We start from the raw sequence: 26,326 nt of genomic DNA on the forward strand, positions 1-26,326 counted from the left end.
GCACTCTGGAGGCGTGGCCTGTGGCAGATCTTGTCTGTCCTCTGATTGGTTAGTTCACCCCGCACTTTACCCTCTATCTATATAAAAAAGTCTGATGTTCAGTAGTTGCTGGCATAGCTCAGCTGGGAGAGCGGGTGACTCTCGCCCCGGAGGATCCAGGTTCGAGTCCGGGCAAGGAAAATGTAGTAGACGTCATGTTAATTTTTCTTAATTTCAGGTATTTTACAGTTGTGACCGTTCAACTGTCATTAAACGTCCGAATGTTTGCTGGGCAGTGTTTTAAAAAGTGCACATAAGCTAGATGGTTTTAACCATATAAAATTACATTTTTTGTGATACTGGAAAAATACATACTGAAATAAAACTACTGGTTGAAAACTTTATGACTGTGGTTGTACAATATATGACTCACTAATACACTGCAAACTCCCTTAGAGTGGGGCTTCCAGAGAGAGAGAGAGAGAGAGAGAAAAGTTCTTGCCTCATTAATGAATTGTTTATTTTTTTCAGTATTTAATTGACAAATTATCCTTTCAAATAATTAATTGATGAGTTACATAATTGTCCATTTCATAAAGAAACTGCATATCAAGCTTTCATTCAGATGACCTTCAACAGTGCTGTACCCTGCTGAGGGACATCCGAGTAAAACCTTGAGATGGCCATTTTCTGTTCACTAACTTGCTTTAGTAAATCCTTACTTTTGTTAAATAAATCAGTTGTTGAACCCCCACTCCTCTGTTTGGTCTCCTTTCTTATTACAGCCCACCACTTCCAGTCTGGGTTGTAACAATCTGCAGACAGATTTCTGAGTATCTCCTCCTTTACACAGATCCTCACTGAGCCATGTACTGTGAACAAATAGTTTCTCCATGATATTATCCAGCAAGGTCCCGTTTTTGTCAAAACAAGGGTGAGGTAATGAAAAAATAGAAATATTTCATTAAATTAACATTTAAATTATTTATATGCATCATTAAAATAAAAAAAACATGTTTTGAAATATATAAAGTGCACCAAACTTGACTCAGTCCATTCAACAATTCTAAATGGACAATTATGTAACTCATCAATTAATTATTTGAAAGGATAATTTGTCAATTAAATACTGAAAAAAATAAACAATTCATTAATGAGGCAAGAACCTCTCTCTCTCTCTCTCTCTCTCTCTCTCTCTCTCTCTCTCTCTCTCTCTCTTTCTCTCTCTCTCTCTCTGGAAGCCCCACTCTAAGGGAGTTTGCAGTGTATTAGTGAGTCATATATTGTACAACCACAGTCATAAAGTTTTCAATCAGTAGTTTTATTTCAGTATGTATTTTTCCAGTATCACAAAAAATGTAATTTTATATGGTTAAAACCATCTAGCTTATGTGCACTTTTTAAAACACTGCCCAGCAAACATTCGGACGTTTAATGACAGTTGAACGGTCACAACTGTAAAATACCTGAAATTAAGAAAAATTAACATGACGTCTACTACATTTTCCTTGTCTGGACTCGAATCTGGATCCTCCGGGGCGAGAGTCACCCGCTCTCCCAGCTGAGCTATGCCAGCAACTACTGAACATCAGACTTTTTTATATAGATAGAGGGTAAAGTGCGGGGTGAACTAACCAATCAGAGGACAGACAAGATCTGCCACAGGCCACGCCTCCAGAGTGCCAAAAGCCCTTACAGCCGAGCGAGCAGGAGTCAGAAACCGAGCGCGCAGAGAGGCTGCCGCGCGCGCACGTTTTCCTCTGCCGTGTGCTCGTTGACAACGCGCGCACGCAGGTTTGTCACTTGTGCACATCCTTGTGCGCTCACAGACACAGTTTGCTCCCTCTCAGTGCACAAATGACCTCTCGCCATGTATATTTTCGCTCGCGAGTCCCGTTCACACGCGCGCGAGTCCCGTTCACACGCGCGCTGCCATGTATATTTGCGCTCGCGAGTCCCGTTCACACGCGCGCTGTGGACCCAATGCGCGTGCACGGGTTGTGGCACGCTTTAAACGCCATACTGTAGCATGCGGCGAACCACGGTAGCTCGCCTCCTACGGTACCGCCTAGATGCGCGACGGAGCGCTTCACACCGCTTCAGTGATTCCTTTAACCATTGAGCTTCATCATCCAGGTCTCTTATGCATCTTCGTGTGCGCAGAATTAAGCTTACGCGCCTCGTGATTTTTTATCTTGAGAGGCGCTATAGAAATGATATTTTCTTCTTCTTCTCCTTCTTAACATGAGTCCGATTCTCTCCCCCCACCACCCCCCGCCGCCGTCAGACATCTGGAACTTTTCCCTGCTGTGTGAACGCAGCCGAAAGGACAAGTTCTGGTACAAAAGTGGTGTGTCTGAAAACACAGTTCCGGTTAAAAACCGGATTGAATTGTCCACAAATGTTCCAGAATGTCTGTCTGAAAAGGGCTCCAGAGACGTCATTTGACGGGATCCCCCATCTCTACCAGAGAGTTTTGACTGGGCTGTTGTTATCTAGGATTCTTAATCACTTGTGGATGGTTTCCTTTGTTCTGTAAATGTGGCAATTACATGTGAATCGGTGGTTTAGTGACAATTCATTCAAAGATTCCAACATTGCAGGTTCCGAAATGTTGCCTGTCTGTGTCTCCAGTCAACCTTTCTTCTTTGGAGGAGTTCTGCTCTCTGACGTGGAACACAACTCATCTGAAGACAAATCAAAACTCTCGCAAGAGAATTGATTCTTCCTCCCCCATCTGAATCACAAGAAGCCATGTTTTGCAGCAGAGCCAAAACCTCGGCAGCAGTGTAGCTTTTAGGCATCTTTGTGTCGTGTTTATCAAGCCAAAAGTTCTTGTAGTAAACTGTCCTTCTTATTCCCAAGTTTATATTGTCATCACAGTTCACAATCATGCCCACCGTCCCAACACACCACACCCAAGTCTGTGTATGAGTGTGACTTGTTTTCTACGCCTGAAAAGCAGCTTTATCATAGGTGTTAGGAGCCATCTTTTCAAATGCAACTATAACAAGTACGTCTGCTAAAAATCACCTATTCACAATTAGCTGAACGGTTCAAGTCGGCCTTGCAGTTATCCTGCCTGTGAGGCTCTAATGGCAGGCCTCCGTTGTTGTTGGTTGGTTGTGATTTCTGACCAGAATACACTTCCTACTCTGCTTATGTAGCCACACATAAATGGCATAACAGAAAATAATGGCAACAATGAAAAAACACAACATAAGTACACCAACTAAACCATACATTACAGTTAGAAAAAGACTTGTACACCCCAAAGACAAGATATCAGCAGAACACAAATGTGGAGTCATATATAAAATCCCACGCAAGCTATGCAATAAAACATACATTGGTGAAGCCGGACGGCAACTCAACACACAAAAAGGAAAGGAAGTGATGCCACTAACAGTGGCAAAACCGTAAAGAAGGCTGCAGTGATAGTCGAAACATCAGTAAAAACAAGGTAAAAATAGCACTTTTTCTGTGTTAAAAAAGAACCATAACATGAAGATTACTGAAAGTGAAAAGCTAGGAAAACATATGGATAAACTAACAAAATGATCAAACTTAACACCAAGAAAAGGATCTTACAAAGTAAATCAAAGAGCAGAGGAGATATAGCCTAGTGAACTAGACCAAATTCTTGCTTTGCAAAGTTTGGTCTAGGAATGCTCCACTGGAACCTCTGTAGCCACAACAACAGCATTCTGGCTGGCTGGCCGATCACAGCTCTCTAGAGGGGTTTCAAACACAAAGAGCTGTGATTGGTCCATAATGGTGGGCCAGTCATAGTGCTCTATCTGCTTAGTGAACAAATCACAGAGATTTATCTGCTTTGTGGGCCAATCAGGGCACTCTATATGCCTGGTGGGTGGGATGATGCAACAGAGTGAAACAAGAGGATGTCACATTCATTGTCCAGTGGAATGCGGAGATCATTTGAAAGACAATGGTAGAACCCGCCCCACAACCGAGAGCCGTCAATGGAGCGTTGCCAGACTAAATAAATAAATAATAATACATTTATTTAGTCTGGCTTGCCAGGCTAGAGGAGATAAACACAATTGGGGGGGGGGGGGGGGGGACTGAGGAAAAAAAGTAGAACAGGAGAAGAGACTAAACAAAAAAAGACTTAAGCCTGATTCATGCTTCTCCGTCTGCGTCTGTGCGGAGACACGCAACGCCATTATCCGTCCTTGCGTGCCTGCCGGAGAGCTCCGCAAGGACGGGCGGAGTCGAGCGCTCTTTTCTAAACATCCGTCAGTCGAGATGGACAACGCAAGCTTGTGATTGGTCAGGACGCCGCTGTTGTTTACAGCGCCGCCAGTGCACCCTCAAAAACATAAAGAGAGCCGAGGATAACAAGCGGCTGACACGGAGAAGCTTGAAGAATACCTCGCGAAAAACTCTAAAAATATGAACGTTTAATTCCCCCGTGACTGGAGGAGTGAAAAGATGCGCAGCAAGCGTTTTATTTGTGGACGGAAATGACAGGAAACGTGGGTTTAGAGGTGGGGAGTGCATGAAGCGGTGGAGGAGGATGAGAGACAAATATGTCTGTGTTAAAAAGTCTCTTATATACACAAAAAACACAACATAAGCACACTATCTTGGACCGATACATGACAGGATACCACAGAACAGCACTACGCCCTCTGTTGTCCTGGCGAGGAATTGCTTGGCAACACTCCCCAGGAGACGGAGAAGCATGAGAGCAAAATGCTTCCATCAATCCGTGCGTGTCTGTCCCTTGCGGAGCTGACAAAGAAGCATGAACCAGGCTTTAAGAAAAACACAGTGCTCAAAGGCACAAAAACGGAAGCTAAATAAAACATGAAAATAGAAAAATTACACAAACAATAAGAAAGTGAAAACTGATGAAGTAAAAACTGAAATAATCAGAGGCTAGGGCTGGGAATGGCTGGACTGACACTGTAACAAGGGTGTGAGTATGAAAGCTGAAAGAATAAATAGAGGGACAGAAAATGCGAAGATGCATAGAAAAAGGGGAGAGACATGGAAGACATAGGACAGAGGACATGAACAATTCCACAGTTTTCAGGATCCCATGCTAACCTTATTTTTATTTTTATTTTATTTTTTTCATTTTTATTCTCTTTTTTTTATCTTAATTTTTTTTTATCTTAAATGTTTTATTATATTTTTACCTCTTTTATATTTTAATTGTTCTTTTGAAGCGACTCGTGCTTTGTTTTTATTAAGCGCTACATAAAAAATCCTTTCTTGTCATTTGTGTGTTTCTCTGAAGTCTTTGGATGGACAAGTTCAGTTAACCAGATTCAAGACAGGAGAGACAAGTAGAGCCACTGGGCCAGCCTGAAAGACTGAAAACCCCCAACACCCAAAAGCACATTCCATTGGCCATCATCTGTGGCTGGCTGCATTTACAAACGAAAGGCAGCTAACGATCAGTGATTTAGTCATTGTTATCAAACCAAGCAGTCATTTGACAAAGCTCTGGTAGAGCTGGGGGAATCAGAAAATGCTGGGAGTTCTAGTGTTAAATAACTGAAATGTTTTTTCTGAAATGTTTGTGTTTGTAAAATTTCACTTAAATGTTTTTGATACATTCTGTTTTTTAAAAATTTAAAAAATAAATAAAGGAGCAATGCAATACATTGCCACAGGCTAAATTCTCCCAGAGTTACCACAAGGACCAGTTTGGTCCAAGAGGTGCTCGCTGCAGAACCACAAAGGCGGAGCTGCACCAGAGTCAGCCCCGCCCATTCCATCAGTCAGTCCAATTCCTTCCAGTTGTCAGACTTGATAGAATCAGAATCAGAAAAGGTTTATTGCCATTGTCAGTGAACAAACAATTCACAAACTAGGAACTTGCTTTGGTACTAATGTGCTACATATAACATGAATAATAAGATTAAAAATAGAATAAAATAGAATAAAACTTTCAGCTATAAAAAATGGCAGGTAATGGTAACACCGATAACGTGACATTGTGTCGAGTACCGAAGACGAGCATGGTTGTATGTTCATAAGCTGTTCACAAGTCTAACGGCAGATGGAAAGAAGCTGTTCTTATGGCGGGAGGTTCTGGTCCGGATGGACCGTAACCTCCTGCCTGAGGGAAGTGGCTCAAAAAGTCTGTGACCCGGGTGAGAAGGGTCAGCTGCTATCCGACCTGCATGCCTCCGAGTCCTGGAGACGTACAGGTCCTGGAGAGATGGAAGGCTGCAGCCAATCACCTTCTCAGTGGAGCGCACAATGCGCTGCAGTCTATGTTTGTCCCTCACTGTGGCTCCAGCGTACCACACAGCGATGGAGGAGGTGAAGATGGACTCAATGATGGCCGTGTAAAACTGCACCATCATCTGGGCCGGCAGCTTGGCCTTTTTCAACTGCCACAGAAAGTACATCCTCTGCTGGGCCTTTTTGATCAGGGAACTGATGGATGGCTCCCACCTAAGTGGGAGTCATTGTCATTGATAGCATTCTGGAACCAAAGAGGGTGTTATAGCCAATATCATCTAAAATGCAAGATTGAGGACGGAGTTGAGAAGTTAATTGAATAGTTTTTGTAAAGGTTCCATATAATAAAAAATCTAACTTTTGGAACTTTTTATCATGTTATATTTTCATTTCCTCATAAGAAACACGCCAAAGCCATTTTTGGCCTCATTCATGCATTTTCCTCCCATCTCAGCTGAAATTTGGTCTCCTCCCCCGAAGCTGGTCTGGTCTTGGTTCTCAAATCTGGATATTCTGTGAATTTTCTGACAAATTATTTCTGAAATGACTTCTACTGAGACACCACCGGAAAAACCATACATCCCATCCACAAAGGCACACTGGATGGCACAATCACATGTAACGCCACCTGCTTTTTATCAGATGTAGTGGTGAAGTGGTTATGGAGTCAGGTTGACGTGCAGTTTTGTGCAGGTTCACCTCCCAGTAGAGGTATTAACTTTTTTCTTCCTTTCTAGCTACACTTGCCACTACTGTGTTTACAACCATTTATTGGTATACCGTTTACAATATGATGACTAATGTGTTTGTTTTTTTATTTATTTGTTTATTTAGCCAGTGTGAGTCCATTTGTGAGCAGAGTTTCAACTAAAATGAACGACCAAATTCAAAGAACTTTTAGAGACATAAATATTTTGCAGAAAATAAACATTACAATTAAAATATAAACAAATTAAAAGTTTCAGCTGGCTAAATAGATTACTGCCGACCCCACCGAGAGTCGAACCAGCATCAGCAGAGGGGAAAGCAAAACTTCAGTTAGATACTCATGCCACTGGACTACCAGAGCCCTGACAACAATAAGCCTTAAATGCTGTTGTAGGCCGCTTTTGTTAGAGCGGCTGTGGGCAGATGTTTGCTAAAAGAAATCTTTCCATTTCGGGATATATTCAGGCTTTGTCATGTAGCAAGTTATATTTATCTTGTTTTATTGGAGCATAGATCATAGCATTAACAATTGTAAACTAGTAACAGCCGTAATTCATGTGGGTCAGGTTAGTTAGCGATAAAGTTAAAAAAAAAAGACAGAAGAAGTCAGTGGGCTAGGCTGAGTTTGCGTGAATGGGCGGGGCTGACTCTGGTGCAGCTCCGCCTTTGTAGTTCTGCCGCGAGCACCCTCTCGTTTGGTGTGCCACCCCAAAGATTTCTCTTGCCCCGTCTGGCCACCCCTATCAAAATTTTCTGGAGGCGCCCCTGTTTGGTCGACATCTGAAATGGTGGTAAATAATGTGGAAGTTGATTATTTTCATATGGGTAGATGGTTATAAACTCAAAGGCTTAATTATTCTAACAGGGATTTTCTGTGTTTCTGATCAGGATGAAGTTCTGGCTGTGTCCAGGAAGATGGTGGTGCGGGTGGAGGACCTGGTCCGATGGTCCTGCTCAGAACCAGTGGGCTGGAGCAGCAGCCCGAAGCCTCCGCTCAGCGACACCAACGGGCTGCACAAGTCTCTTGAGATCAGTGACTGCACCGAAAACTCAACCGACACCAGCAGCCAGCTCCTGACAGTCAAAACTGAGGGTAAAACAAGCTCTCTGCTTGGTTTTTCTGGTGTTTTAGGAAATTAAACCTGCAGTTTGTAACTTAAACTGACCCGGATTTTCCTCCCGTTCTTAATCCTCCAGTGTGACCTAAAAGAGTGGCCGTGCACAGAGAAAACTGGAGTAATGTAGAGAATATTCAGACACGCTTAGTGTCTACAGCAGCTAACTGACATGTATAATAAACTAAATGCATATTAAAGAACTAAAAATAGAAACGGTAGATTCAAAAACATAAATAAAAGCATTTATGAAACACGTTAGATGTGAAACTCTTTTATCCTAGCTGTTTTAGGTTAGTCTGACCTAGAAGATGACCTAAAACTAGGGATGTCCCGATCCGATCACATGATCGGAAATCGGCCCTGATCACGTGGTTTCAGACTGATCGGGACTTGGGCGTTACTTCCCGGTCCAAGCCCCGATGCGGAGTTGGATACTGGGTTCAAATTACAGGAGAGCAACTTGGTTCTCCTTAAGTCGGGCGTACACTGTGCGACTTTTTCACTTTTTGAGCCGATTTTCCAGTCGTGCGAGAATCCACGACATCGGGGCGAGTTTTGCGCCGAGCGTCGTGTAGTGTACGGGGGTTACGAGAGGCGATTAACACCACGTGACCAGCTGCCGATCAGCAGTCGTGAGGTCGCACGGACTTCTGGCGTGTTTAATATTTCGCTCGTCCCTCGTGAGGGTATCGCACTGTTGAAGCGGTGCTGCGAGCAGCTGCGACCCAAAGAACCGCTCACGGCGCATGCGCAATCCTGCATCACCACCGCTCCCCGCTATCTCCCTAATAACACACGTTGTTCGTTTTTGTTTCTACACGTTTCTTTACTCACAAAGATTGTCATGAAGGCGTGTTTGTCGTGTTCATGTCAAATTAAACTGATCACAAAACACAGATTTACTTTCTTTATTTCGTTTTACTCATCCATCCCCCATAAATCCCTGTGTGTCCTCCTGCAGCACTCCCGAAGGACAACAGGCAAAACAAGACAAAAAAGTCTGACATGTTGAGTAAAAACTGCTATTTTTAGCATATTTTTAGGTCCGACGTGTTTCTACCAGACGTACAGTGTGAGCAGTCAGGTCGCATCCGAGAACTGGGTCGTGCAGTGTGAGTGCCTGGCTCGTGAGATCTGCTCTGCGAGGAAGTCGTACAGTTTGAGCTGAAGCTGCGTGCTACGAGTGAAAAAGTCGCACAGTGTACGCCCGGCTTTAAAGGTTGTCAGGCTCCCCTGATGCCCTTAACTTACACACCCAGAAGGAGCACAAAGAGATCCAGTTTCCACCTTTATTATATTATTTACATGGACTCAGTAGCGGGATTCTTCTGAGCATGTGGAGAGCAGCAGGAAGACAGCTGATTATTGATGAACTCCAGCTGCGTTCTGCACACGGCCACAGTAACATTTTCTAAGTAGCCTCACCAAAAAATATATAATTAACACACAGTCATTCGTGTCGGTTCATTTTCTCTCTGGTAAGTTTTGTCTGTATTTGAGCATGACGTGTGGACGCGCCCCCGCTGCAGCGCTCGTCACTGGCGCAGCCGGGCAGCGCGGCGCACACTCCGCTTTTTTTGCGGTCAATAGATCAATTTGATCTGCTGGTTAAAAAGTGACGTGTGAGGTGAAAAAGAAGGAAGCAGGCAGGAGTTTTTCTGGAGGACTGGGAGATGCAGGAAGATCAGAGACAGACGGGACAGGAAGACAGGAAAATAAAAACCAAGAAAACAAAACAAAGTTCTTAACAAAATAAAATGTAGGTAGATTGATCCCACTACACGTTTGTACCTGTATAAAGCGATAATTTATCAGCATGTAGTATTTATGTAGTTGATACAATTCATATCATCTTCAAAACTGGTCCCATACCCAGGGACGTATCTAAGCATTTTGGGGACCGAGGCAAAATAGACCCCTGCCAGGTGTTTTAAGTAGAAGTGCTATCTGTTTTTATATTAGACATTTTATATTTGCAATAAAGTCCAAAAGTGAAGAATTTATGTTATTTATTACTTGAGTGTTCAAGCTACCTCACAGAAGTGATCTGTTGTTAAACATTAAAATACAAATGTAATTAAATAAAAAATAAGGAACATTCTGGAACTGTTTCTTCCTTTTCTTATTTTTTTTTAATGTATCGAAAGTATCGGATCGGGACTCGGTATCGACAGATTCTCAAAATCAAATGACTCGGACTCGAGGGCAAAAACACCTGATCGGGACATCCCTACCTAAAACCAACGTTTTTTAATATTTTGTTTTTAATTTGAACATTTTTCCAAACTAAATAATTCATTATTAAATTAAAATCCAACCTCCCCAGGTTTTTGTATTGTGTTTTCCTCTTTAGAAAGATGTAGAGCAGGGGTTCCCAATTGCTGAATCGCATTTTTGCTTCAAAATGAACTTTTCATAAATGGGTTTAAGTGAAGTTGAGCTGAAGCAGTTTTTTGTGCCCTGGATTATTTAGCTTTTTAAGAGTGCTTGTTTTCTGGGGTCACGTGTTTTGACCTTTTCTGTTTTGTGGGTCTGAAGCTGAAAGGTTTTAGCCTAGTGAACTAGACCAAATTGTTGCTTTGCAAAGAATGGTCTAGGCATGCTCCATTGGAACCTCCGCAGCTCCTACCAGGACTCTGGCTAGCCAATCACAACTCCCTAGAGGGGTTTCAAACACATAAAGAGCTGTGATTGGTCCATAATGGTGGGCCAATCACAGTGCTCTATCTGCTTAGTGAACAAATCACAGAGCTTTATCCGCTTTGTGGGCCAATCAGGGCACTTTATATGCCTGGTGGGTGGGATGATGCAGCAGAGTGAAACAAGAGTGAGTGCGTTTACATGCAGCCAGTAACCCTTTTAAAACCCGAATATTCACAATAACCCGGTTCCGCAGGTCCGCGGGTGGGGGTATCTTTACAGTATGCTGTAATAGGAAACCGGCTTCAACGCAAACGGTTGTTTTCCGCTTGGTCCTAGAGCTCAACCGGTGTCAATTTAATATAAAGTAATATGGTTTTTGGATGGTAAAAAGTGCAGGGGTCAAAACTTGACATTGGAAAAAGTGGGGGGAACATGCCCCCCCCCCCAAATACATCCATGAGTTTAATAAACCTGATTAAAACTATTCATTGGGTGATCATAACTCAAGAATCTGCATTATGTTTTTATTCCTTGGTCCCTAAACGACCCATAGTCAACAGTAGCAAGAAGAAGTGTGAAGTTGTGTCCGGTCCTTGAACTCACCGTCATTTATTCATTAGAGGCCGATTCTAATATGTTATTTAACATAAAATCTCATTGTGTGTTTGTGCAGCAGGAGCTTTTTCTTGGTTAGTTGGGTCTGTTGTCTCTGACGTTTCTGGGAACCAGCTGAAGTCTCCAGCTCCGTGTTTCATCCTCTTTTTTATCCATCGGGATTTTCTTGATCCGTTTTGTGTCTCTCCCTCTCAGACGACTCGGAGCAGCAGCAGGGCATCAAAGTGCTGAGCTACCCACATTACTGCCGCTTCCGCTCGCTGCAGAGGCGGATCCAGGTGGGGGCGAGGGGCCCGGAGCTGCAGGACCCCCACCTGCTGGCCCTCGGGGGGATCAGGGTGCTGCCTAACGCCCGGGTCCTGTACTGCAGGGACACCTTCAACCACCCGACGCTGGAGAACAGCGCCTGCTTCTCCTGGCAGTTCAGTGAGTCTCAGAGGCAGAAACTCATAACATGAAGAACACCATTTATTGTGTTTATGTATTAGAAGTTATTTATTTTCAGGGTAAGATTTAAATGTTGGAGTCAAACTTTGTTTAGAAAGGGGGCGCTGCAGGGAATTGTCCTGTCACCCTTTCTCTTCACCCTGTACAAATCTGACCTCGGGTACAGGTCTCAGTCCTCCCGAGGACACGCTGACTCTGCCTTTGTGGCCTGTATCAGAGCTGGTCAGGAGGAGGAATATGGAGTGGTGGGAGCTGAACATATGTCATCAGATGGGTGCCAAAACCCGTGCACGTGTATCACGGGTCCACATCGCACGTGCGAACGGGACTCGCGCGTGGAAGTTAGAACCTCTTGAGTGAAAATATACATGGTGGGAGGTTATTTGTACAGAGAGCAAACTGTGTCTGTGAGCGCACAAGGATGTGCACAAGTGACAACCTTGCGTGCACGCGTTGACCAACGAGCACACGGCAGAGGAAAACGTGTGCTCGCTCGGCTGTTGGGAGTTTTGGCACTCTGGAGGCGTGGCCTGTGGCTGATCTTTTCTGTCCTCTAATTGGTAATTTTTTTCCGCCCCTCACCCTCCACCTCACTGGCCCATTGACTTCCTCTCGGAGCACAGTGGCGGTAGCGGAAAAACAAACTTGATTCAATCTTTAGTAAGAGCTGTCAGCTCAGTTGGTAGAGTCGCTGACTCTCGGAGGATCCGGGTTCGAATCCAGGCTATATAAATACAGTGGGGCAAAAAAGTATTTAGTCAGCCACCGATTGTGCAAGTTCTCCCACTTAAAATGATGACAGAGGTCAGTAATTTTCATCATAGGTACACTTCAACTTTGAGAGACAGAATGTGAAAAAAAATCCATGAATTCACATGGCAGGATTTTTAAAGAATTTATTTGTAAAAGATCAAATCTAAACTATACATAAAAAATAATGCAAACATTAAAACACCAAACTTAAAGGGATATTCCACTCAGAAGTAGAATTTTTTGTGTTGGATTTCCCGGAGTTAGATAAGTGAGAAAAAGGATTTTGTAGCCAGCGAGCTCAGTCATTCTCCTGATCTGGAAGCAGTAAGTTTTGCTTTAGCTTAGCATAAAACAATCTTTGTAAAGGGAAGGTTCTAGCGTAGAACAAAATCTTATTTAGGGGTGGAATAATACCCTTAGGAGTTAGCAATGAAAAAAAACACCTGATTTTTTTTAATTTTTATCGGCTTTTAAAAATTATTTCTGCCAATATAGAAAAAATTGAATGTATCGGATTTGATTGATGGCAGTTTTTACTTTTTATTACACTCCAAATGTAATCTTATGGCATGTTCCTAATTCGTAATCTTTTAGAATGTAATCGGCGATATTAGCATCCCTATGGGTTTATCCATGTTTATTAGCATTGTGTTAACCACTCGCTGCCGGTCAAATCGCAGCCTTTACGATTAGAAAATCTCCTTTTGTCACATCGCAGTTTAATTGCATATGCAGTTAATCGTTTATCCCTGGTTTAAGGTAGGTTGCTTACACTAAACTAAAACCTCCAAATTTGTACCAAACAATCTTACCCAGTATTAAAAACACAACATTTATCATGAAAGTAATCCCAACTGTAATAAAAATGAGAAATGTATTATAAAAGCTAATCCTAACGGTATTAAAAGCATAGGAGGGTAAAATGTAAAGTGTTCTGTCACCATCTGTCCCCCATTAGCACACAACAGTAATAACTACAGGTCAGCCATGACTTCACCAAAATAAGTTTAAAATAAGCAAAACGGACATTTGTGATTCTAAAATGCAAAGAAAGAGAGAGAGTGAATAGGAAAGAGGGAAATCAGTAAATCTTGGGGAAGGCAGAACAAGGAGAGGGTGATGAAGGTCCCACCAAAGCCTGAACAGGTGAGTTTAAAGGAGACCACTGAGTCCACTGATCTCAGGCTCAGGGGGAGAGAGGTCTAGGGTCTGGGGGTCACAGCAGCAAATGATCTGTCACCTTTGACAGCAAGGTGGCTTTGATCACTGGACCTCAGGGACCTGCTGGGGGTGTAGGGACTAAGAAGATCACCAATGTAAGATGGTGCTTGTCCATGTAAGGCCCTATAGACCAGAACCAGGATCCTGAAATGAACCCTGAAGTTGACTGGCAGCCAATGAAGCTGGAGGAGAAGCGGGGTGATGTGGGTGTATTTGGAGGATTTGGTCAGAAGCCGAGCACAGGCGTTCTGAACCACCTGTAGACGGTTCAGGGAGGTTCTGCTCAGACACGTGAAAAGAGAGTTACAGTAGTCTAAGCGTGAGGAGATGAAGGTGTGGAGAACTGTCTCAAGTTCAGAGCGGGACAGAATGGGACTCAGCTTAGCAATGTTCCTGAGATGGAAGAAGGAAGAGCGAACAAGAGAACTGACATGAGAATCCAGGGTGAGAGCTGGGTCAAAGGTCATGCCAAGATTCCTGACAGAGTTGGTGTGAGAAGCAAGCTGACCAAGAGTAACAAGTTCCAGTTTTTAGCACCTCTGTGTGAAAATGAAGATTAACCAAATGTTCTGTGAAGGAGGATCTGGTAGTTTTTGAGGCTCCTCTGTAACTCTAGCAGTTTTGTTGTGTAACACGTGTATTAAGTGGTTGAGGTGCGAGGTTGTTCACCAATTTGGACATTAGCTTTAGAAGTCTTCGTCTGCAAAAGCTTTCGAAGCTTAGCCACCCGTATTTTTTGAGAATCTGGCAAAGATGGTAACGTTGATGCCAACAAGTCAATTACTAAGGCTGGTTCTGTCCTGGGTGTCGACTGGAGAACCTCTGAGAGGGCTTGGAGAGGAGGATGCTGAAAAAGCTTCTCGGTACCAGGACACCCCCCCCCACACACACACACACACACCCCCATCACCACCACCTCCATGCACGCCTCCATGGTGGACCATCAGAGCTCACAGCAAAACCGAACAGCACAGGAAATCCTTTCTGCCCACAGCAATAAGACTGAATACCTCTTCCTCCTTCTGTAGGTGATTATTTCTCTGCTGCCTTCTAGTTGTAATTATTTGATACTTGTTTAGAAATCATCTGTTGTTTTTGTTTTACTGTCTCATATTTAACCCTCTTGTTGCACTAAGCATGTTCATGACTAAATAATTTGTCTCAGGAGAATGAAGTTCTTATCTTAAAAAGACTTCCTGTTTCCTGCAGACTGCTGCCCCCTGCTGGACAATATACAATTACTAGTTAAGTCATCAGTTTTCTTTTCAAATTTGTAACAACTGTGTTTTATAGGATGTCCGTCTCTCAGTCTTCGAGGACGGCCTCGCAAACGGAGGGGCCGTGATGGCAGAGATCCCCAGACTTCCAGCCCATCAGAGTCCTGGATCGAAAGGATGAAGGTTTGTCTTTGTTGTTACATTTTTATTTCACTCAGAGGTGGGAGTTTGTTCTGAAGAATCGACCTGTTTGCGCCGGTTTTGGTTCCGGTCCAGGAGAACGTGATGGGCAGCGTAGAGGTCGGCTATGAGGGCAGCTGGCTGCCTCATCCTGAAGAGCAGCTGTTCCTGGATCAGCTGTTTGCCTTCATGGAGCGCCACGGAGCGCCCATCCATAAAGTTCCCAACCTGGGCTTCAAGAAGAGTGAGTCCTCCTTGCTTCGCCTTTATTTGGTTGTTGTACTTCCCAAATTGAATCCCATGCGGGTAATTTGCTGTTAAAAACTAAATGTGTGTATTTTGTGTCAAACTAATCACCTCTTGATGTTTTCATGGTTTGTGCGACTTCCTGCTCTCCAGTCGACCTCTTCCTCATGTTCTCAGTGGTCAAACGGCTCGGAGGCTACAAGAAGGTGAGTTTAGATTTAAATCTCGAAGCGGCGTCTGATGCTTGTGGTTCTTACCATCAATCGTCCTTCCTGTTTCCATCTCAGGTGACGATGGAGCGTCTGTGGAAGGTGGTTTATAACGAGCTGGGAGGATGTCCGGGCAGCACCAGCGCGGCCACCTGCACCAGAAGACACTATGAGAGGTTCGTAGATATAAAACCCGCCAGCACTGCTGCTGGTTTCAGGTCATTCAGTAAAACTTCTGTGAATCTTCTTCAGGTTGATCCTTCCTTATGAAGAGCACCTCCAAGAAGGAGGAACAGAGTTTAAAATTCCAGAGTTGCCCATTCTCCCCAAACCCCGAGGAATACGAGGACGGAAACCCAATCCCAGAGGCAGGAAGCCTGGTCCTAAACCCAAAGAGAAGACATTTGTCTCTCCTGCTCTCCCTTCTCCGACTGTGAGTCACAAACCGGATCTCATCACCTGTCAGCAGGACTGTTTGGTTCCATTTCTGTTGTAATCACGTTTGTAGGGATTAGGTTCTTCAGGGACGATTTGAAGGTTTAGAAGGTTCTGGTTCTGAACAACTTCTCATTCTGGACAGATTATGAGCCCAAATGGCACCATGGTGGTGAAAAGAGGCAGAGGACGGCCTCCAGGGACTCGAAACAAGTCCACACTGATGGCTCAGGCCAAGCTTCTGGCTCAGCAGCAGGCTAAAGCTAAAGCAGGACCAGAGTCGCTACAGATCAACCCGACAGCCAGCAGCACACACCGGGTACGTTCAAACTATCGGACGGGGGGGGGGGGGTCTGATCCAGCTTTGGTTAATTCATTCAGCTCGGTTATGTCTGTGGTTTTATTTTACAACCTGTTTTCTTTCATTCTTACAGCCCATCCAGCCGGCCATCCTGCCCTTCACGCTGCCCCTTACCCCTGACCTCTCCCCCATGTCTCCCCCCATATTCCCCTTTCAGTCCAAATCCACAGAGTCGCAGCCGGACCGAGGAGAGTCGGCGGCTCCGTCAGGCGTTCTCCTATCTGCTCTGCCGCATTTTGTCGGCTTCAGTCCCATCAAAGGTGTTTGTCCTCTGGACATCTTCAGGAATCACATAAGGTTCCAGAGGGCCCCGGACAGCCCGGCTCTGACCCCCCAGGACTCAACGCAGCATCATCCAACCATCTACACCTTCCAGCCCAAAGCCACAAGCCCAGATACTCCTCATCCCGTGGGTGACCAGCAGCAGACTCAGCCCCACCCACTCCACCAGCACCACAACCGCTGCTCGGGGTGTAACATTGAGGACGGGGGCCAGAGGGGGGCCAACCGGGACCCCAGGAGCCGGCCTCCCCTGCCCCCTCTTCGAGTCTTGCCCCTGAACCTGGACTGCAGCGTTCAGGTGTGCCAGCTGATGAAAACTCGCCATCTGGACTCGTCCCAGCTGCAGACCTTCACCCGCCGGCTCTCTGAGGCTCTCTCCCACGACCTCAGCACCAAGCCCCCCTGCTCCCCTATAACTCCACCCCCTGAGCAGGCGCTGCCCCTCAACCTCAGCAAACGCTTCGCGCCCAAAAGAACCACAGCTGAAGGACCAGAACCCAGCCAACAGGCTTTGAATGGAAACACGGACCCGCCTTTGTCCAAGAAATCCAGACCGGGCTTCCTGGAGCAGGCGCAGGACTTCAGCCTGGGGGGGCGGTCCAGCTCTGGAGGAAGTCCAGGAAGTCCAAACATGGATCTGAAGAGCCAGGAGGAACCCGCAGACCTGAGTTCTCCCAGCAGGATCCGGGCCTTCCTGCTCGGTCTGCCACCATTCCAGGTGAAACTGGAGGAGGATCTGAACGGAACCAGGTTCGAAAATTTTCCCCCTGAGGGACAGGGAGTTGTGAAAGTGAAGGACGAGGAGGACGCAAAGGAGCAAATGGAAAGTGTCAAACTACAGAAGTCTGAGAAGGAGAAAGATCCCACTCTGTGTTCTGTTCCCGGTCCCGCTGAACTAAAAGGAGCCGGGCCCTCTAACGCCGACACACACTGTTTTTAGCATCCACGTGTTCATGCTAACCATCTGACAGCTGTTAGCGGGACGTGGGACGAGTCCACCGCGGTGTTCTGTGTTGGTCAAACCTGCAAATGGAGCGGAGGTGCTTCCTGTCTTCAGCTTTCAGAACTCCCTCTTTTATCTGGTGTCATTTCCAGATTTTACGGACGCAGCCACTCATGACAATCACAGATCAACTTCTCGTCCTTCGTTTTTTCCTCGTTGAGGTGGAAACTGGGTCAGTGCCACGACCCTCCATAACACTATTAACTTCATTCTTCAGTATTCCAGTGAAATGTTGAAGAAGCTCCGTGGTAGAATAAAATAATCACATGTATGGGTGATGCTATGCATCGGGACATCATTACAAGCATCCAGAGCATACTGTAGTCAGCTAGTTTCATTTTTAAATTGTCCTCTACGTCTGTAGAGATATAGTTATTTTCTGATAAAGTGTTTAAATGTAATCTAGGGCTCTAAATGAAAAAGCTCCGTCTTCACGTTATAGCTTGTTAAGTGAAGGCTTTCTAGTAGTCCTGCTTTTAGCTGAATAGAAGAAAGTTTTCTAACACACGTGTGCCTTAACGGGCCGGCGACCCGCCTCACCGCCGCCTCCAGAAACATCCACTCAAAGGGATACCTCGATGTTCTCCGTCGACTGCTCACTTTGATCTCTGATCAAAGGGGGATCTGATCAGACGTGCAGTTAGGCTCTCCTCTTCTTCCTGGCTTTGGTCTGTATTCATGTCTCACCTTCATCACCGCTGTTCAGCGTACATCTTATGTGTAGCCCAGTCAAAACTACCTCAGGTTCTTGTTTTCCCCCACTAAACGGTCAGTTTCCGCGGGTGTGAGACTTTTCTAGCAGTCATTTGGTAGAACATAGGCATCAACTGATCCGCGAAATTACGTCATGATTCATAATTCTTGTGGTTTTCACACTGAGGTGCAGTTTGACTGATGAAGGAGAACCCACCGTTTTAGTTTTCTGCCCCGTTTCGCTAACCGCTAAAGGCAGAATCCTACGTCCACGATATCGACCTGGACCGTGTCACTGGGCAGCCCTGGGTTCTCGCTGTTAGGAGAAAAAATGATCAGGACGCTAAATTTCTCTGGATAGTGTCCGAATTAGTCTCGAATTCGTCTCGATTTAGTGTTCAAAAAGAGCGTTAAAGTGAGAGAAATAAATTGTAAATAGTTTTTGAATCATTTTAAGATTTGCTAAAAAGAGTAGCAGTACGACTCTAAACCAAGAAAAGACAAGAAAAATTACAAGGATTTTGCACAAAATTTAGTTTTGATAACTAAAACATCTTCAGTTCATTTATTTTCTGTTTAGTGCATTTTGTCACAGCCTTAACTTGCAGTCCAGTTAGATTTCAACTCATTTGCCTCAAAAAAGTCCACAGCAAATTTTGTTTCTGAACTGATAGAAAATGTTCGTATGACCAATTATATCTGGAAGTTTACTATTTTTAACCTTTCCGCGTCCACCACAGAGGGTGTTGCTGTTTCGTCTCCTTCCTAGTCCTAAGTCCCGTGGTTTAAAACATCCAGGTGTCCCTTTAAAACGCAGCTTTTCCTGTTTGATGCCACAGATGTTTGTTTCAGATTTGCACACCTACTGTACCTTTTGCTTTTCATGCTCGAAGCCACCATGTTTGATCCTCCAGCTGCCAAAATGTTGATGATTTTAATTTTACCCAAACGTTGAAATCAAACGAACTCCAAACCTAAAAGGTGCCATTTATCGTTGACTGTGTAGCTTATGGCCATATTTGTTTTGGCTCAGTGAAGCCAAAACGCTCGTCGTAGTCGATGAATCAGTGATGGAAAATGTTGAGTGGAGAGAAAATATTTTAAAACTTTTTTCAGTTTTTTTCTGATTTGACTGTTAATTTGGGAATGAATGCATGAGTGGAGATGATCACCCGGTTTATGGGCAGGCACACCAAAGTGCTTCGCCCGATTAGTCCATTAATCCTCTGTTGTTGAAAGTATTTTAAAACTCCGGGTTTAGCTTTAACATTTGTTTTTGCGTCACTTGAAGATAGAAAATGACAGATACTAGTTATGTTTTCTTCAGTGCAGTAACAGGGTAACTACTGTATGTAACTACGGGCTGGCTCGGCTTCCTCTCCTCGGTGAATCTGTATTTATTGTCGCCGAGGTGTTTAAAAGAGTGAGTCCGACTTGTGCAGTAAAAGTCCCGGCATGCTTTAAAGGAACAAGTTTGCACACTTCAAAGAATTTCACAAATTTGTAATTGCAGGAGTAGTTCTGTTAAATGTTAACAAAATGGGGAAGAGGGATGAACTCGAATAACTACAATTGTACCACTAATGTTGAAATACATCTGCGTAAAAGTAGCATTAAGTTCATATGATCACAAAACCACACAATAATTTTATTTGCAAAAGATTGAGCTGGCTGATAAACCACTTAAAGCCTCAAGACAGCAGTTGGAATGTTCGTTAGCCGGACGTTCTAACATCAAGTGTTTTGATTATGACTAAATAATTTTTTATGTAATTTATGATTTAATCTCATTTCTGCTCATTCTGGATATTTTTAATCCTTCAGTTATAACTTGTTTTGGCTCTGCGAGTAATATTAATTTAGTTTATAACTTTAGCAACCTCCGTTAGCTTGCAGAGCTAATAAATGTTTCAATATACAAGTGTGCTGTAAACAAACTTAGGGAGCAGTCGCCTTGTATTCTGGATTATTTTATGTAGTTGGCTGTATTGTTTTGTTTTTGGAAGTGACATTTATTCAGGTTACGGCCGTTCAGATGTTCGTTAGCTGGTCATGCTAACGTGCAAGGTTTTAATCATCCTTGGGAACAATTGCTCCATTTGTAAATGCATTGTTTTGTTTTAGTTATGAAGCAGAAGACGTTTGGCTTCTGTAGTAACATTTGTTTAATTTGCAGTTAGCCATTTGTTAGCGAGATGCTAACATGAAAGCTTCTGATCAGGTTGTTCTGAATTGAAGGGTACAGTTAGCTCATGTAATTTTTATTTGATCTTTAGAAAACCTTTATCTAAATCTTTAAGCAGTGCTCAGTGCAAATATTTTATATGGTAGGATCTCGGTTCTTATTTTATAAAAAACTTTGATCGTCTTAATTGTCCGATTTTAGTTCTAGTTTGTTTTAAACAACAAAGATTTCTGATTCACGGTCACATGCTGACTAAATGGCTGCTAGCAGCTTCCACACCAAGTGGAACATTTTTATTTCCATTTATTCAATTTTATTTTTAACGTAAATAGTTGAGTCTGACTCCCTTTAAAGCTGTTCTTCAAGTGTGCAAACTGGTTCCTCTGAGGTCCATCTGGGCCTTAGCACTCACACTGGGAGCTTCCCAGTCAAACCACCACTCCACTGGACCAGTTTTGTTCACTTATCACCTGCAAATTGGCATCAGTTTCTTGGTTTTATTTGCATATAATGATGTAATGCCTTTTAGCAATTGAAAGGCAAGCTTATGTTTTTCGTTTGTTAAACCAGTAAAACCAGTATGATTTCTTTTCTTTTATTTAAGCTTTGTTTAAGGTTTTTTTAGGTGATTTTTTTTTATAAAATTTTATCATGTTTACATTTTATGCATGTTAAGCAGATCTCCTATATACAGTGTTTTGCACACTACTCCAGCATCGGTCTCGAACCATCAGCACGGCCCATTAATGTAATTAATAAGTGCCTGATTCTTACGATTGGACTTGATGTTTGTAAGCAGATAAGAGAAATTAGCTTGTTAGCCTTCATGCCATCGACCTGAACAACGGCCCTGTTGTAGGTTTTGTTGTCCGTGTTATCTTTTTTTTGTTTGTTTGTTTGGGGGTGGGGGGGGGGGGGCAGTTTGACATTGACTCAGCTCTGTTTGTTGGAGCAAAATGGACCTAAATAACTTAATAAAAGGGACACTGATGGTCTGTTGGACATTTATGATGGTGAATGATCAAATTAAAGGTGCTACATGTGACTTTTTAACATCTCTGGCTTTTGACAGTGAATTCAGTTTATTTTCATGGAATTAATTTCGTGCCAAAGCACATCAGACTTTTTTCCCCCTTAAATCACTGAAATTATATTTATTGCCGGGGGGGGGGGCTAAACCTACAGTTTTATAATTTTTATTTTTGGTTAAATGCTGTATTCTAACATCTGTAAAAAGCTACTAGAGGGAAGTTATACCTACAAAGTAATGAAAAGTATTGGGGGGGGGGGGGGAATTGGCCATTTAAGGCAAATTATTGGGGGGGGGGTACATGTAGACATATTTTTCAGATTTCCATAGGTACATTTTTATTTGAGTTTATGAAAAAATTAATTCTTAAATACATTTTCAAGGTCTTGAAAGTGCTTGAAATTTGCACAGAAGCGTAAACATTTGAGACGAGGAAGGGACGTTTGAGCTTATGCAGTTCTGTTCATGTTTATGTGAATCACTGAGGTGCTGGAAAGTTTTGAAAGTGCTTGAGTTCGATTTTGGCAGAAGGTCCCACAGATGAAATGACAGCTTCCTCTAACAGGATCTTTTACTGGGTGGAAACCGTAAACCGATGATTAAAAATGCTCCCATGTGGCTCCTTTATACTCTGGGTGTTCTGCTGATGAATATCTTTGTTTTATTTTAAATTCCTTTTTCCTCCTTGAATTTAACCACAGATGAACTAACTGTAAATTACAAGCATCTTAATGTGCTTTTCACAGCAGAGTGTGCAGAACTGTTGTTCACAGACCAATGACAAACTGATGCTATTTAAACAAGCTTTTTAAAATATGACAACAAAAAAATACTGTAACCGACACTCTGTTAATGTGATCTACTTTGATCATTACAGCACACGGTTCGTTTTTTTAAGTGGTAAACTGCTTTCAGTGTCAGGTACCATTCCATTTTAACACTGTATATTTATAATAAAAAGTATTCTGTTAACGAGCCTCTTTTTTCAGATTTAGCACTTTTAAAAGGTTTTATTCTAAAATCTTGTTTTTTAAATGAAAATATACTTTAGCCATAGCATGATCCAGCAGTTAGTTTTGCTATGTAATTCTATAACATAGCAGTAATAAAGAATTAAAAGCGGCCCTTGGTATCTGCTGATCCACCACCAGAGGGCAGTAGACATGTATAGGATTGGCTATGGCAGGTTTCTGATTCAATTCAATTCAAAAATACTTTATTAATTCCAGAGGGAAATTGATTGCTGTAGTAGCTCAGAATAATAATAATAATCAAGTCATCAAAGAGTTGTTGTATATTACAATGGCTGTTGGCAGGAAGGATCTCCAGTAGCGGTCAGTGTTGCAGCGAAACTGAAGAAGCCTCTGACTGAAGACACTCTTCCGTTGTTGGACAGTCTTCTGAAGAGAATGCTCAGGGTTGTCCATCATTTTCTTGATTCTCTGGAGAATCCTTCTTTGCATTATCTCCTCCAGCGGTTCCGAAACTGCCGATACTCTGGCTGAGTCCTTGAAAGGGCTTGGAGTTCCTCCATCTTGTTGGCCAGTGATCTCACATTTCCCATTATGATCGATAGAAGAGATGGTTTGGATTTCCGCTTTCTCTGTCTCCGTTTTGCTCCCGCTCTGCATCCACGCTTCTCGCGTTTTAGCTCATTTGGGATTTGTGGCTTCAGTTGAGGTATTATTTCAGCTTTTCCAATGTTAATCAGCTGCTCCTGATTGTAAACCAGCTTGTTGCCATGGTTACACATCAAAACAAATGCTCAAAAAGTGAAAAAAAAGCTAAAAAATAGCAGTAAAAATTCTCCAAGCTTCACAGCACCAGAAACAGAAAAGTAAAGTGTCCAAAAAAATAGTTTTTCTTGAGACACTAGAAGAAAAAATGACGAAGACGATACTAATCCTGCTGCTCCATCTGTTGCACATCAATGTCAAATGACAAACACTTTTTAAAAATGCTTAAAATATGTTCATGGGGAAATGAAGTGGAAAAATAATTAAACTTTATGATCAATGATGGATAGAGGATCAAAACATTACAGGAATTAGAGTAAAAAACGACAGGACTTTATTTGTGTATGTATTTTTGCTTCATAAACATGGTTTATTCTTGCAGTTAAACGGAGGGAACGCTGGAATCATCCCTACAAATAACCGGAGCATTCGGAGAACCCTCGCACCTGGGATTCAGACAGCTTTTTTTATTTAGCTTTTAAGATGGGGAAGATTTAATGTTTTTATTTTTCTGTTTGGTTGATGTGATTCCCGGAGCTGAACACTAGATGGAAACAAAGCTCTTCGAGCAAGCGCGTAGTTTTATTATTCCTTAACTCTGTCCCCGCTTAAATCAGTTACGTTACTTTTTGGAAGGTATTTTTTGAAATTTTCTGTTTAGTTTTAAATAATCCCAAGTTTGAGTGAACGTTACTGATTCTTATTCATTTTTGTGGAGATGAGTGAACAATGTTTATTACACAAGAGTAAGTCCAGCATTCCACCCCTGCAGGAATTTTAAAGTTGGTCTGTTTGACGAGTAAACGTTCTCACCGAGGAGGAAATGGAACGCATTCCCCACTTTGCTTCAGGAACGCTGTTACATACCAGAGGTCAAAGGTCATGTTTGGGTTGGACGTTTGTGTTTTAGCCATTTAAGGTCCTGCTTTGACCTTTGGAAAAACAACAGATCCGTGGAGGCAGCTCCAGGGCTTCAATCTCATCCAGATTCTTAATAAATGTGTTTAATGGAAAATTGATCAGAACTGTTTTGAATGATCATAACAAAATGTTCCAGTCCTCATAATATGGCTTGATTTCTGTGAGAAATGGTAAATGATCTGTATTTGATACAGGGTTCTACAGTCCCCCAAGACGCTTTACAGCACAACCAATCTTCCACATTCACACCAATAAAACCTTTTTAATTCGGTGGCCAGGCTATTTTTAGTCATGTTGTGATTATTGTTTTAATTTCAGTAAATTTATTTTATTTTATTTCAGTTCATAAAAGCAGGCAGATGAAGAATTGACCCGTTCGACATGCATGTTTGTGATTTCCTGTTGTGACGCGAGACTTTCAGGTGTTATCCGACATGCTGAAGTGAAGCCGTGTTGCTGCTTCAACATATATTTTTTAGAGTAAATGACTTTTAACATGTTTCTCTGCATATTTTTCCTGTTAATCTTAGGTTTTATTAGTTCATTGCCCTCAGAGGCCTTTAGGTGGATATTTACAGCATTAATCTCCACTTTTGTTTCACACCCACCGGGTTTTCATTTCTCTAATCTCTTCACATCCACCATGACGCCCACATCTGTTCTTGGCTGCAGAACAAATTTATACCACGTAGTCAGATAAATGCGTTTCATTTTTAAAGAGTTACAAACTTTTCTTTAAGGTGGAGTTTTAGTTTCCTTGAGGTGAGCTGCTCGTGTGTCTGCAGACAAATTAAACTGAATAGAGCGTCTCTGAGGACGCGAGCTTAAAGAGACTCCTCATTTAAAGTCGTCTAACACTGAGCAGAACAAATGGGAACCAAGACACTTTAGAGGGATTTAGAAGACAGACAAAAGACTAGAAGAGACTCGCTTTCACGCAGACTTAAAAACAGCCCTTTGGTTTGTCCATCTGTCCACCTGTCTTCTTCTGAGACATCCCAGTATAGAGACTGATCAGTAAATCGATCAATATGGCCTCGCAATAAAAGCCTTTAGTTGAGAAACAAGCATCAACAAAACCAAATTAAAATGTTTACTTTCATGTTTTTTGATCAAACACAGAAGTTTTAACCTAACAATCCATCCTATACATGTACACATTTAGTCTTGCCACAAACCATTGCAACAGATGGCTCATGGGGAGGAATCTACTGTCGTCTATCAAACTGTCTCTGTAAGCAGTTGGAATGCATACGGTCCAATCAGAGCAACAACAACATGATTTACTCACTGTTAAAGATGTCAATCAATGGGGTGGTCCCCATACACTGTCGATGAAAGCACAAATACAGCCTTTGTCTAAAGAAAGGACTATGGTACCTCCATCTGCTCACGTCTCAAAGAAGAGCTCAAGTATAACTCTTCCAAAGTTGATGCCAAAGTCGTTTAAAAGGTGCACCTTTCCTTAGCCGATTCCATCTTTGCTTTTTTTTTCTCTGACGTAGCACTAGCGTTAAGCCTGCCTAAAATATGTTGAGTGCTCTGATTGGCCAGACACAAAACAGTTTGGCCAGTAGTAGACATGAAGCTACAAGGGAGCATGGCTAGACCGACCTGCAGAACAAAGTCTTTTTGCTACTACTAAAGCTGGTCTTTCTACACCAGGGGTAATTGTTGTCCTGGAGGGCTGGTATCCAGCACGTTTTAATGGTTCCTCTGCACCAACACACTTGATTCATAGGTTGAATCGCCTGTGCAGCAGCTCGTCAGGCTCAGCAGAAGCCTGCTCATCACCTGCTGATTGAAATCAGGTTTGTTGAAGCAGGTTAAAAATAAACGTGCTGGATACCGACCCTCAAGGCCCGGAATTGAAAACCTCTGTTCTAGACCAGCAAATACACTCACCTAAAGGATTTTTAGGAACACCTGTTCAACTTCTCCTTAATGCAATTATCTAATCAACCAATCACATGGCAGTTGCTTCAGTGCATTTAGGGGCGTGGTCCTGGTCAAGGCCATCTCCTGAACTCCAAACTGAAGGTCAGAACAGGAAAGAAAGATGATTTAAGCTTTTTTGAGCGTGGTGTGGTTGTTGGTGCCAGACGGGCCGGTCTGAGTA

At 42.9% G+C, this 26,326-nt stretch overlaps 1 protein-coding gene across 1 annotated transcript in view; it reads left to right on the top strand.

Annotated features, from left to right (window-relative positions):
* Positions 1-17,772, top strand: part of zgc:77151 (AT-rich interactive domain-containing protein 5B) — a 68,597-nt gene extending 50,825 nt beyond the window's left edge. Inside the window, exons 4-12 of the mRNA XM_015976673.3 lie at positions 7,801-8,005; positions 11,484-11,714; positions 15,003-15,109; positions 15,203-15,350; positions 15,506-15,558; positions 15,640-15,737; positions 15,814-15,994; positions 16,142-16,315; positions 16,431-17,772. Coding sequence (XP_015832159.3) covers positions 7,801-8,005; positions 11,484-11,714; positions 15,003-15,109; positions 15,203-15,350; positions 15,506-15,558; positions 15,640-15,737; positions 15,814-15,994; positions 16,142-16,315; positions 16,431-17,579 — 2,346 coding nt within the window. The 3' untranslated portion in view covers positions 17,580-17,772. The remainder of the gene's footprint in view (positions 1-7,800; positions 8,006-11,483; positions 11,715-15,002; positions 15,110-15,202; positions 15,351-15,505; positions 15,559-15,639; positions 15,738-15,813; positions 15,995-16,141; positions 16,316-16,430) is intronic.
* The last annotated feature ends 8,554 nt before the right edge of the window (positions 17,773-26,326 follow it).

This window comes from Nothobranchius furzeri, chromosome 10 (assembly GCF_043380555.1).
Source record: "Nothobranchius furzeri strain GRZ-AD chromosome 10, NfurGRZ-RIMD1, whole genome shotgun sequence".
NCBI classification, from domain to species: Eukaryota; Metazoa; Chordata; class Actinopteri; order Cyprinodontiformes; family Nothobranchiidae; genus Nothobranchius; species Nothobranchius furzeri.